Genomic DNA, 14,736 nt, shown 5'->3' with positions numbered 1-14,736 from the left:
AGATGACAGATGTTTACTCGAAATAATGGCAAGCTGGCAGGTAAGAGTCATCGTCTTTGCAACCCCCCTAACAGGGATCGGGAAATAAGTCAGACAAGGGCTCATTAGATACCTAGGCCTGTGGCGGCTACAGGTGCATATCTCTAGGCTGTCATGTTTGGGGGCTTGAGTTTATCTCTTTAAAATATTGTACTATTAAACAGCATATAAACAGAGATGGACTTGTAATTCCTTGCAAAGGCTAAAATGATAAAAATGCAGGTCAATGAAACAATGCTCTGGCAGTGGAATGAAGGGCGCCCTGTGTCCAAGTCTTTGTCCAAGAGAAGAGAAAGAATCCTTTGATTCCTTAAGGCTCAGTAGTCCTGCAAAGTGCTTGGGTTAGAGAATGGGGTACACAGACCAGTCTCTGGCCCCATCCCTGTTTCCTCAGGTCGGTCCCGCACAGTCAGCCATGCCTCACCTGGCTGTCTCCTTCCACTCCATCTCCTGCCCATCCACGGCCAGCAGTTCGTCCAGCTCGGTGAAGAGCTGAGGGGGTGCTGGGCTGTCATCCTCTTCGCCCAAGATGAAGCGGATGCGCTCGGCGGCAGGTGAGACTGCAGAAGTGAAAATACTATGGTTAAACATTGGCTGGACAACCCTGAGGAAAGAGTAACTCCGAGCTCGTCCTCTGTCCCCAGAGCTGTTGGACTTCCCTTCCACGCTCTCAGTGGACATGCTCCTCGCTGAGCCTGCCTTGTCCCCAACCTAAAGACAAAAAGGAATCCAAGACCCCTCTCTACTCCTTTGGTTCTAAACTGTGCCTCAGCTCCACCACTCTCCAAGGACAGTGCTCCAGCTACACGACCTGTCGCAAAGAACCTTTAGCCCTCAGATGAGCTGAGCTGAGCTCCAACTGCATGACCCTGCCTCCTTCTGCACTGATGACCCATCCAAAAGTGTTCAACGGAAACCAGCCTGACCAATCACTTGTTCTATAGCAGTGGGAGGGGGCAACGGAGCACCCCAATCCTGAGTCTCCCCCAGGCCCCCGCCTCCCAGCCCCTCCCTGTGTCCAATGCCTAAAGCCCGTGCCCTCACGGGCTCCTCACTGCCTGGAACTGCCTAACTACAAAGCTGATGAAGGAATATTTAACAAGATGGAACCTCTTCTTTACATAATGGCAGTACCCAAAAATGTCGAGTCACACTTCAATGCCCTTGAAAAACAAGCCCGAGTAAAATATTGTACACCTGAGGGGGAAAAAAAATTTCCAACACACTCAAGCACATAATTGAATGCCCTACTAGCTCCTTTTGACCCCATCTCCTGAAAATCATGTAATGAAAATTAACTAGAATTTCCCCCAGGTTGTGAGCTATTTTCTCCTTCTTTAAAAAAAAAAAAAAAAAAAGGGAAAAAAGGCAAACGTTTGGAAACTGATGATTATATTAGAAAACGAAGGCCCACAGATACTCCTTATAATCCCTGGGTAAAACCAAGAACGGTATACACATGTGAACACAGTCCAATAACACAGCTTTATACATACATAGAAATTTGTAGAAATATATGTACTCAACCTAATAAAACATTTCTACCATCTTAAAATTGCTGTAATACAGAACAGAATAAAATTCCATAGATCGAAATATATTTACTACAGATAAATCCATGAAAAATATTCTACCTACCTAGTAATCAAAACTAATTACTCAAACAAAATGTTTTACCTATTAAAATGGCAAAAAAAAAATTATTTTTTTGCTTTTTAGGGCCGCACTGTGGCATATGGAAGTTCCCAGGATAGGGGTCGAATCAGAGCTGTAGCTGCTGGCCTACACCACAGCCACAGCAATGTGGGTCTATGACCAACAGCACAGCTCATGGCAGTGCTAGATCCTTAACCCACTAAACGAGACCAGGGATGGAACCTGCAACCTCATGGATACTAGTCAGGTTCGTTTCTGCTGCACCACAATGGGAACTCCCAAAATGGCAAAAATTTTAAAGAATGAGAAGCCCAATGCTAGAAAGGGTTTAGTACACATGTACCAGGCCCTCTCAATTTATGACACTGGTAGGAGCCAAAATGGGAAGATCTCTCTGAAGGGAAATTTGAAAAAATATGGAAATGTTTTAGAAGTGTATCTATCCTGTGAGCCAGCAATTCTACCACTAGAAGGATGTTCCTTCCAAATAAATAATAGCTGTGATCCCAAAATCTTAACTACAGGAGTGACCACTGCACCACAGTTTATAACTGAGAAAAATATAAAAAATTTAAATGTCCAAAAAGGAAAAATCAGTTAAACAAACTATACTACAACCATTCAATAAAATTCCATGTAGTCATGGAAATGAGATTATTGTTTTTTGACATATACACCATATAGTATTAATTGAAAAAAAATACAATTACAAAATCATATGCATAAAGTGATCCCACTTTGATAAAGAAAAAATACACATATGCCCAAAAAATAGTCTGGCATTGAGGGAGCCCTCATTTTGCATGATTCTAATGAGTGTGAATATCAGCTACCACAGTTTAGTTAAATAAACTAGTCCCCCAGCAACACAGTTCAAATTTCAGTTGTATGGTATATTAACTGTGAGTAATGGCATAAAGTACCAACTCTTCAGTCCATCAATTGTTATGTAAATAACACATGTGCATCAGGATCGGGACCAATCATAGTCACCAAAGTCTGTCATTGATTGGACACTACATATTTGTCATCCAGTTCATGCCCAGACAGCAAGGTATGAAGTTGTGTTGCCTTCTTGTCTTCCAATGATAAATTTATATGACATGAATAATCAAAAGAGGGAGTTGGCCAACAAAAATGACAGTATAGCCCAGAAGCAAAAAGTACTGACCCTGGAAGTGAAATCTATGTCAAAGACAGATGGAGTCACAGAAAACCTAGCTGATTACAGGAACATAGACAATGCTGCTGTTCACCATTTAAGAGACTCTAGATGTACAGCTGGAGGGACATAGTGAAGGGGAACTCATTCATAGAAATAGTAGGGCAAGTGGTCATACCAATAATGATGACCCAGTGGAAGTGATACTGGTTTAAAAAAAAAACTTCAGGAGTTCCCATCTTGGCGCAGCAGAAACAAATCCAACTAGAAACCATGAGGCTACAGGTTCGATCGCTGGCCCCGCTCAGTGAGTTAAGGATCCAGTGTTGCCATGAGCTATGGTGTAGGTGTCAGACACAGCTCAGATCTGGCGTTGCTGTGACTCTGGCATAGGCGGGCAGCTGCAGCTCTGATTAGACACCTAGCCTGGGAACTTCCATATGCCGAGGCTGCGGCCCTAGAAAAGACAACAAAAAACCTTCATATTAAAGGAAACTTGGGAGACATTTCCTAACATGAAATGTACAAAGGATAAAATGTTGGAAGCCGATCCAGACTTAAACAGGAAGATGATAATTTGGGCATAGAAAAGCTGCTCTATTTCATAAATTGTACCATAGGAAAAAGGCAAACCACTTCTGCTAAGATTCTACAAAGAAATAAATCACTTAAACTCCAATGTTTCAAATTAGTATGTACTGAATAAGTATTTATAATGTCTTACTATTTTTTTCATTTCCCTTTATCTTTATAGCCAACAGCAAGAGAGATTTCAATGATCTGGCAAAAATATTTAAAGGTTAAAGAACAATAATAATTTTTCCCATGTAAGGATAACCTGACCCCCTTGCTGTACAGTGGGAAAATAAAAAAAAATAATAATAATAATTTTTCCCATTGATCATTAGGATTGTTTTGTATAATTTCAGCTTGCATAGTCATTTTCATGGTCCTGAACTACAGGGCAAAGCAAGAACTGCCTGTCTATGTATCTTTAAAATGTTATGCAGTTGGGAGTCTCCGTTGCGGCTCAGTGGGTTCCAAACCCGATTAGTATTCATATGGTTCAATCCCTGGGCTCGCTCAGCAGGTTAAGGATCTGGCATTGCCGTGACTTGGATCCTGAGTCGCTGTGGCGGTGGTGTAGGCCAGCAGCTGCAGCTCTAATTTGACCCCTAGCCTGGGAATTCCCATATGCCATGGATGTGACCCTAAAAAAATAGACCCCTAAATAAATAAATAAATAAATAAATAAAATGTTATGCAGTTTATTTCTAGGGCTTCTATTTTCTACCCTTCACCTTTCTATCAATGCTAAAATGTGCACAAATCTTTCGTGTATTCCTTCAGTAATATTTATTAGGTACTGTCTATGCTCTAAATAGATTTTGCTTCAGGCTCTGAAGATAAAGCAAAGAACTTCACAAAAAGATTCCTGTTCTAATGGAACTTATATGCTAGGAGGGGAAACAAACAACAAGTTAATTAATTAGTTAGTTAAATGAATAAATAAATTAGTACATAAACCAACAAACATGAAAAATATCTGCAAACTGTTCTGTGTTTGCAGAACATTAAAATAAGGTTACTGAATACATATTAATGTAAGATACAATGTTTTACTTTTGTAACTAGGGAAAAAAACACCTTTGAAATTTCTTAGATATCTAGAAGAAAAAAAAAATCTAAAGTTCCAGGACTTTTGTGTAAAAGCACTTGCAATGCCTTTCCAATCAAGAAATAGTTATGCGTAATTATTTTAGAAGATCTGAAAGAGCATGAAAGAATGACAGGAGAGTAAAAAACGATTGGCAGAATCTGGAGTCTGGATACTACTTCTGGCCAGTAGAGTGGTCACGGTACTAAAAATGTAGTTAGTCTGCACAGTGGTTAGGAAACTGCAGTCACAACTCTGATTTACTTTTCATCAGCATTCAACATCAAAGGTCCCTGAGACAGAATTAGCTTTTGGAAGGGAAAAGTCTATGTAATTAGAAAATCAACTTTTTGTCCATTTCTAATAGATGGGAAGTGGGTTTGTCCCCACCTCTAACAGAGAAGAATAGATGTCCTCCTGCTTAAAGAACAGCTTCCCCTGCACAGATGCAGCTCGCAGCTTTGCAGAGCTCTCATCCACTGAGCGCGCCTCAAGCCAGGGAAACACAACTCACTGCTCATGATAGACTGCAACTAGGAAAATAACGCAATGTAACAAAATGGAAATCGAGGGCTTAGCAATGAAGCTAAGTGGAAGTATAGTCCCTATACTCTCATTTGGTAACTTAATATTTATTAGATTTTAGTGTATTCAGTACACTATGGTACTTGTTGAAAAGATACAAAATATTTTTTAAGATCAGATCTCTGTCCTGGAGGCACTTACAGCTGCAAGGTAATAGACAACAATAGGAAAAATGCTATCAATAAAAATGTAACATGCAATAACTACTTATTGAAATGGTTTCACTGTAGGAGGCATTGTGTTAAGTGTGCTTCACTTACATCATTTATTTTCCACAAGCCTATGAAATATCGACTACTATTATTCGCTTATACTACTCTCATATTACAGACAAGGAAACTAAGTATTAAGAAGCTAAGGAATTTCAACAAGATCACACAACTAGCAAGTGATAGGACATTAAACCCACTTTAATGTTTTTGTTTGTTATTGTTTGTTTGTTTCTTTCTTTCTTGGCCGCAGCACATGGAGTTCCAAACCTCAGTTGCGACCACAGCTGCAGCAACACAGGATCCTTAACCCACTATGCCAGGCTGGGGATCGAACCTATGTACCAGCACTCCAGAGACACTGCTAATCCCTTGGCACCACAGCAGGAACTCTGGCAAACCCACTTGTGTTATTTCCAAGCCCGTTCCTTAGTCACTACACTCTAATGAATAATCTCATTTTAAAAAAAGAAGAAGAAGAAGGATTTCCACATGAACAATACAGACAGTAAATATTGAATTTCAGAAGGGGCAGAAATCTCAATGGCATGTGAAATAGTCCTAAAGTAAATTAACTGAACATTTGGTTTATTATCCACTGAAAGGCAATTCGTGAACGTGCTCTTTATTTTTGGTCTGCCAAGCATCCTGCTGTGGTCGCCCTGCTGGCCATTCCCCCAAAAAAATCCTTAATAGAAATAATGATCATAATGAGCATTCATACTGAGCATGAAAAGTTTACATGCAAATTCCCTTCTGTGGGTTAAATGAGGACTTCTGGATTTTGCATTTTCTCCTTGTCAAAGTCCACCATCTGGTAAAGTCTTAGCTCTCAAACCGAAGTATAAAAAGAAATAACTATTTGTTTCTTTAAGTTATTAGTGCGCTATCTCCAAATGGTTTACATAGTTATCATTTCAAGTATTCGTTTCTCTTCTTCATTCTGAGATAAAAGTATGTAGCTTGATACCATGCATGTTAAAACTTCCATAATTTACCTAATCAATAGGCCACTGCAGTACTCTAAAAATGTACTTAACATAATATCCTCAAGCTTTTCTCATTTATAACTATAAGAAATGATAAATGGCTAAATGAATAAGTCTCCATATATATACACATCTTTAACACACATATATATTTTGTAGTGGCATCTGCTACTCCTGCCCACCCAGCAAGGCTAACCTCTTTTCCTGATAACAGCACCTCTTCAGGATCATGTTTATACTTCTAAGTCCTTTGAAGCTAAATCACCCCCTGTGACTCAGGACTGGACAATGAGAATATCACAATTTTTAGCCACAGTAATTAATTTTTGAGTGGAGGGACTTCCCATCATGGCTCAGTGGTAACAACCCAACTAGTATCCATGAGGATTCGGGTTTGATCCCTGGCCTCATTCAGTGGGTTAATGATCCGGTATTGCCATGAGCTGTGGTGTAGGTCGCAGATGCATCTCAGAACTTGAGTTGCTGTGGCTGTGATATAGGCTGGCAGCTGCAGCTCTGACTTAACCCCTAGCCTGGGAACTTCCATGTGCCACAGGTGTGGCCCTAAAAATAAAATAAAATAAAACAAAGGCAAAATAATAATAATAACAATAGTAATAAAATTTTTTGAGTGGACACTTTAATCCAAGCCAATCAGAGTATATAAGCATCAGCTTTTTGTTGGAACTTCTAGGAAATAAATGCTCACTTTATACTAAGGTGCTAAAATGGAAATATAAGCTTTGAATACAGATGGCCAACTGGCAACCCTAAGGGAAAAACCTGCCTGGGAATAAGGAACTCAGAACCCAGAGAGAAACAGGTTCATGGTTTAAGCACCTGGACCCAGCAATGCCTGAAGTCAGTGACTTTTCAATCATATGTAAAGATTCTCTTTTAGCTTAAAGTAATGAGGCAATTTTTTTTGTCACTTGCAACCAAAGAGTTATGATATAGACACATATGACTCCATTTTAATGGGCTAGAGTAGAGCTAAATTAGCCATCCATATATTAGCATCTTCAAATTAATAGCACTGAACAACCTGTTAGAGAATCCAACTTTTGTTGGAGTGAGCTATACGAGTCAGCTAGACTTTCTCCATGCCTTAACCTACCTCTGCTTCAACATATTCAGAAAATGACTATTGATTTACATGCTGGCAGGCTCTAGACAGGTAAATTAGATGGTTACTTTTTCTGTTTCAAATTAGCTAAGAAATTGAAACAGCCAAATAGCACTCATTAAGATGGATAATTTTAAAAATACTTAGGTATCCATGTATTAATAAGCTCCCACACATGAAAAGCTGTCAATTATCACAATTATGCTTAATATGCCATGACATTATTATTCAGCTATAAGGAGTCAACAGTGCTAAGAGCTTGGATTCCAGAATACTACCAAACTATCTTACTTAGGAGTAAAGTAAGTTAAATTTCAGCCATCAAGAGGTGTAAAAAGCTGGAACTTGATGAGACACTTTTGGAAAATACCTGTGTCTTAGCCTTTTATGTTCAAAATGGTGGAAAAAAATAACTTACCTATGGTTTACATTACAAAAATGTTATCAGGACATGTCTATAAAATATTAAGAATTCTTTAGAACAAAAAAAAAAAAAGTGATCGCCCTTCCATTCCTCAACTCATTCTTTCCCCTTCATAACGCAGTGGGTCGGAAAAATTAAAACGAAGTTTTCCGGGGTCTTAACAGGTGACTTAAAATGCTGCTAAACCATTCACAAAGAAGTAGTTCCAGGGATGGTCCAGCAGTCAAATAAATTTTATCTATGAAATTCCAGGGGACACCATATTGGGGGAAAAAAAATGGCTCAAAGGCTTTTTGGTCTGCTGATGCTTTTTATTAATTATTCCCATTTTATTCATTATATTATGAATATGACTCCAATATTTCAAGAATCTCAAACAGAAAGAAAGAAAATTCAAATCAGTCATTTTGGGTCTTAGCAGCCTCAGTGGTGCCCTAAACTAAATAACTATAATGGACTGAATTGTGTCCCTGACAAAATCCATATTGGAAACCCTATTCCTTAATGTGATGATATTTGGAGATGGAGCCTTTGGCAGAAAACTGAGTTTAGATGAGCTTATGCGAACAGGCCACTCATGATGTGATTAGTATTAGTGCCCTTCTAAGAAGAGACATCAGATCTTGCCTCCTCTTCCTTCACCATGTGAAGACCAAGGGAGAAGGCTGCCACCTGCAAGCCACGAACTGGACCCTCTCCAGGGAACCAAACCACTTAGGACCTTGATCTTGAATTCTCCGCCTCCAGAGCTGTGAGACATAAATTCCTATTGTTGACACAGGCTATGATATTTTGTTACAGCAGCCTGAGCTAACACAATCATTAAACAAACAAACGGTGAAACTGAACTCCTTGATTTTTTTTCTGGACTTTATTTATCACCGTATCATCTTCCGTACTTTATTTAATACAAGCTTGCACAGTACTCTTGAGTCTTTTGGGGGGGGGGGAATGGGCTCATCCATACAGTAATAACCCAAGTTCACTAACTTTGCCCCAGCTGTGCATCACAAGACTATACCCTACTGATAAATCGACCTCCCAAGTGTTTGCTGGACCCCTCCAACCCAGGCATGTTTCTCACTCATCCTTTTGCGGCCAGCTCCTCTGTTGATACCCTCTGTCCGCAAAATCCCCTGGAAAGGGTACCACATTGTGGATACTGTCACTACAGCCCAGTGTGGCAATGTCAGTACCCTGCCAAGGAAGTCAGCAATTTCCCAAGGAGGCAATACCTGAGGTACCAAAGCAACACAGGTGGTGGTGAAATAAAAACAAACAAACAGGTGACCAAGAAGTCTGGATGAAGTATCATGACAGTGTGGATTTGATGAGCTAGTACCCTGTTCAGAGTGTTGTTCTGCCCCTGCTTGAGTCTTGAATTATGTCTTTTGACACCTACCACATGCCAAAGAATTTCCAAAAGCAAAGAGACAAAGAAGAAGAATTCCTACAACCATATCTATTCGCTCAAATTTAACCACCAGGGTGTATCTGCCTCGTTAAAGTTACAAGGTACCTAACGCCTGACATTTCTGGATAAGCATTAACTTTTGGTTCTTATTTTTAACTCTCTTCTAGCCTTTTGTTCAGATCAAATTCCTTTCCCCAAAGAACCAGCTTTATCCTGACCCTTTCTTCCGTGAATCAATAAATTCTGTTTTGTTTATTCCAATTATAATGGGGCTTCTTGCACTTGCAACCAAAGGCTTCATGATTTATGTAGTATATAGAGAAAAAAATACCAGAGCCAAATGTTAACAACTATTATTCCTAAATGATGAAATTATTGATGATTCTTGTTTTCCTCCTTATGTGTAATTTCCAGATTTTCTAAAATTAACATTAATGTCATTACTATAAGGAAAACAAACCCATTAAGGTATTTTTAATTGCTAACTTGGGGATAGTCATGGCAAATTAGTGCCAGACACTTCCCTACAATACTCAAACTGCAGAATCTCAATTATCTTTCCCAACGAATTCTAAAACAAACATGACCCCCCAGTATTTGCCTTTACTGTTGTCTAGGGATTCAAACAGCCAGTTCTGAACCATGTAACAGGACCAGCGATGGTTCTGAAAACTAGCAGAGGAAGCAGCCACACAGGCCTAAAAATAACTCCATGGGTAACAGAACAATGGGGACAGGGGTGAGGGACTCCATGCAAGTGAAGTGGAAAAGTAAGAGGCTTTCTGTAAATAGGAGCTCAACCTTAAATTAAATGGTAAAGAATACGGCCACCAACAAGTCTTCCTAAAAGACCTGAAAGTCCCTAGTGTATGTCATAGGTCATAGCTCCCATTTCCATTTTCCTTTAATTTCTCACTCCCTCCTTCATTCTCTTTGCTCTGCCAGAGCTGTCCATGATAAGGTTTATATGATGAATCACTCCGCTTAAGAGTGAATACATCAGCATTTTCTCCAGGTTCAACTCAGAACAATTATCAGCACAATTTATACCCTGAGGTTTCCAAAGTCAGACTCAATTCTCATCAACATTAGGAAATCTTCCCGATTCCCAAAATAAACTCTACAGACTTGCTCGAGTGCAACTCTTTTCTATACAAAGCAGCTAAATTTATTGCTCCAATATTAGTGTCACAGCCATTATGCTAATGCTGCCATTAGATGCCTCCACATAAAAAAGGCATGTTCCTTCCTGTAGACTCTCTTTCAAAGCTCATGAGAATATAAAGAGTCTTAAAGGATCCTTAGGATTTCTGACTTCATCCCCACATGGCCAAAACATCCTACCCATCTTTCCTGGACAGCCTTATGGGTGAACATGATTGAAAACATAATCCTGTTAAAAAGGGAGGCATCAGGAAAACATGATAGAGGTGCTTGTTCTTTCCATAGAGGGGAAAAAAGTCACATTCCCCACAGATACTTCACTGCTCTGAAAATTTTGATAGAACTCTGAACACAATACAGAAATGTCAACAAGATTCTCCAGTAAGCACTGCTTCTTTTCTGCCTTAAGTCTGCTCTGAGTCGAAGATCCAAATTAGCAGCCATGAGCCCCCGCATCTCTGAAGCTTAATTACATTCTCAGCAAAGAAACATATATATAACAGGCCCTCCAACACTACCAATTTGACAGTAGAAGTTTCACTGCTCTCAGACAACATAATGCTTCGTCTGCCTTCTTTGATCTCCCCAGAAGACTCTGCTTTACTGGTGCCAAGCAGCCACATATGTCCAATGGCCAGTAAAGACCTCCAAAGCAGACCAGAATCTTAAAGACCACTTGTAAATCCTCAGCTCAATTATTTGAGAAACGGCATTTGAATAACAAGAGTCTAATTAATATACACAATAAGTTTTCATACTGTTTCATTAAATAAGTGCCTTCTCAAATTTTATCAATAGAGATTGGCTAAATCTATTCTTAATAAGCAATAAAAGGAGATCAGCTAAGTTTTTAGAACCGTATTTTAGGAGAGAAGAGCATAATTTGTTATAGAAATAAACCTCCTTCTAAATTACTCATACAGCTGATACAAAGCTGATGGAAAACACAGATCAGACTGTGTTTGTGGGCTGATTAGAGTCTTTGATTTCTTATTAAAGTGTGCTATGAACAATCTATGTGTTTCACAGAGTAATATCAATAAAAGTAAGGAAGTCACCCTTTTCAACACAATGTTTTCACTACAGTCTTTCTAGCCAGCATTTCTCTATCCCTTATGTAAAAAGCCTATTTATAATACTTCCAGTCATCTGAAGAGAAACTCAGTTCATCGGAGGGGAAGTAAAGGAGAAGCACTTCAAAAGTCATTCATTATTAAGAGCTTCCTGTTCAGAAAGGATAGGCAGAGCAACGCTTTAGTCACTTCTAAGGCTAGTGGTGATTGGAAGGCATGGCTCGTCCTTAATTGGCTGCAAAATTTCCAATTAATTAAATATCAAACAAAAAACTGAGAGTTCCTTTGCCTTCTCAGACGACCCTGTCTTTAGATCCATCATGAACCAGTGTAAGCTGGTTTAGAAATGTATTTTTCACTTTATCACCTTTTTCAAGACCTCCATAAGCTCGAATCTATCTTTCCGAGAACTATGTTCACAAAATGCTTTAATAACCTTATAAAGTAGGGATTAGACATTCATCTGAAAATTGTCCAAGTCCCTCTGCCACCTTCCTTATGTGGAGGGTTAGGAAAGAGCACAGGGGGGATATCTGAGATTCAGATAGAGAGGGATATGAGACAGAGAATGAGACAGGGAACTCCTAGTAAGGCAATAGAAGGTGCTCTGGGTCTGAAAAATGAGACAAGCCAAAATCTCTAAGAGGAAGCCACGATCAAATGCCAAGGCCAGCAAATATAAACAGCAAACGTAAAGGAACCTGAAGGAAGAATCAAGATTAAGTTACCAAGTTAAGAGTGAAAAGCTAGGGTAAACTGAGATAAAAGCAACCCACTGATGCAATGTTGACATGTAGGTGAGTCAGTAGGTCAAGGTAAATTTGAAACATAAAATACTCAAGTTGTCTAATAATGTAAAAATGAGAATGAAGTACTATTGTTTGCGGGGTATGATGGAAACAGGAGATTGTTCTCAACACACCTTAAGGAGGACTTTCATAAGATATTGGAGACCCTCCAAAGCTTGCTGGTTTGTTGCCAAACTCCCCCAAGTGATCAACAAAGTGTTTGCAGCATCTGGTTCTCACAACTTCATGGGAAATAAGATCTTTATAGCTTAAGAAGCATCCATTGTTGAGATGGGAGTTCTGCGCGTGCCCCCCTGTCTAGCATTAGCCAGGGAATTTACTTCTCAAGACAACACAACCCTTGGTAAACAGTCATCATGGGTGGAGTGATGGAATCGGAATTATAAGACCTGGATCTCGTGTTCAGCTCCAATTCCAACTGAGCAAATTCCCCCTTTACCCTCTGACTCAGCTTCCCCAGCTGGCTGGCACAGAACAACAACAGGAAGAAGGAAGAGATTTCAAGGCACATCCATGAATAATGGAATCAAATTTTGCCCTTCTGCCTTGCAAAAAGTTATTCAGAAATATAAGACAGTACTATTCTATAAGTGTCTATTCATTCTGTCAATCTGATCTCATCTCTCCTTTGAGAAACAAAACCTATCAACAAATTTTCAAATGCAAAAATTGAAAAAAAAAACAGAATTTGGCATGCTTTGAGGGGAAAACTAGTAATCCTTAGCAATATTTTCACCCTTTATTTTATTCTTTTGTGGCCGCACCTGTGGCATAGAGAAATTCCCAGGCTAGGCATCAAATCAAATTGGAGCTGTAGCTGCCGACCTAAGCCACAGCCACAGCCACACTGGATCTGAGCCTCATCTGTAACCTACACTGTAGCTTGTGACAACGCTGGATCCTTAACCCACTGAGCAAAATCAGGAATCGAACCTACATCCTCATGGGGACTGCATCAGGTTCTTAACCTGCTGAGCCACGACTGGAACTCCTCTCACCTCTTATTTACCCCATTTTTCACTCAAAGATGTGGAGTGAACACTAAGAGCATTCAAACACCAGCTACATAAAGGAATTGTACAGTGAATGAGGATATTTCCTCTTGCTTTTTGAATGATTTTATCATCGATTGTGCCAACAAAAATAAACCTCAGTGAAAGTGACCTGAAGAGATAAAGACACTCCAACTCCAGAGACCTAAATGAGCAGGAAATATTTAAAATGACTTTTAAAACTGGGACTTCACTGGAAGAAGAATAAAGCATGTAAATAAGGATGAAGGATTCCAAAGACAGAAAGGGAAAGGCACGCATGATGGTTCACAGATTAACAAGAACGTGCCGTGAAAGGAACTAGGCTATGCACAGAATGACTTACTGAAATGAATGTGGAAGTTATGCGCAGAGCACAAATTTGGTTTTTTCTGTAATTTCCTTTGTCTTTTTTTGGCCACGGCCATGGTATATGGACATTCCCAGGCCAGGGACAGAATCCTGAGCCACAGCTGTGACCTACGCCACAGCTGGGGCAATGCCAGATCCTTAACCCACTGCGCTGGGCTAGGGATCCAACCCACACCACCTCAGAGACAATGCCAGATCCCTAACCCACTGCACTACAGCAGGAACTCCCAGAGCACAAATTCTGATGCACAGATTCTACTGACAGCCATCTATTTTTTTTCTCTTCAAAGAGTGTCCGTCTTCAAAGCACATACACATCAGCAACCCAAGAGAGACTCAATAAATATTAAACAACACTGATTATCTTTGAGCTGCACCCAAAACACACACATGAAGGTTATTATACCCTAAGGTATACCCACCCAGTCTCTACCCTTGCCTAATAGAGATTCTAGGAAGCATGATTCTCTATTAGAGAACAATACTCATGTTTTATTACCATCCTCCTTTAAAAAGTCTTAGTTTTTCAAAACAAGAGTCCAAATATTTTTATAGACTCCATTATTGGTTTATATGAAAATAAATCATAGTTATTAAATACACTCTGAACTTTTGCCTTGTATACTTGAAGAAAAACTGGCCAATGCCTAGTTCTTATATTGTAGTCATCTAAGCCTACTTCAAATCACACCCCAAAATGCCATCTAATAGCTACTTGTGATCTCAGTTAAATAAATTCCCTAAACAAAATTCTGAAAGTCAGTTTCTAACCACCTTTTCCTAGCCACAACTATAAAATAGAGCCAAATATTACATTGTTATTAATTGGACATTAAATCAGTTGCTACTAAATTTTCTCTACAGAGTGATTCATCTGATCACTATGAATCGCTATGTCCAAGAATTCACTTGAGAAACATCAACTGCAATTACAATTTTTCTGAAATGGTTGTATGGTATATCCTGCCATGAATGACAATTGGTTAATCTGCCTATGAAATTAATACATTTTGAGCTGAGTCAAAA

General features: G+C 39.4%; 1 protein-coding gene across 10 annotated transcripts in view; it reads right to left on the bottom strand.

The window, feature by feature from the left end:
- SLC4A4 (solute carrier family 4, sodium bicarbonate cotransporter, member 4) overlaps positions 1-14,736 on the bottom strand; it is a 408,259-nt gene that overhangs the window by 208,242 nt on the left and 185,281 nt on the right. For 9 of the 10 annotated variants that reach the window (XM_021100503.1, XM_021100500.1, XM_021100504.1 and 6 more), the window contains exon 4: positions 464-599. In XM_021100503.1, the coding sequence (XP_020956162.1) occupies positions 464-599 (136 nt within the window). 10 annotated transcript variants of the gene reach the window in all.

This window comes from Sus scrofa, chromosome 8 (genome assembly GCF_000003025.6).
Source record: "Sus scrofa isolate TJ Tabasco breed Duroc chromosome 8, Sscrofa11.1, whole genome shotgun sequence".
Lineage (NCBI taxonomy): Eukaryota > Metazoa > Chordata > Mammalia > Artiodactyla > Suidae > Sus > Sus scrofa.
The sequence above is the reverse complement of the archived record's forward strand: the minus strand, read 5'-3'. Positions and strand labels throughout refer to the sequence as shown.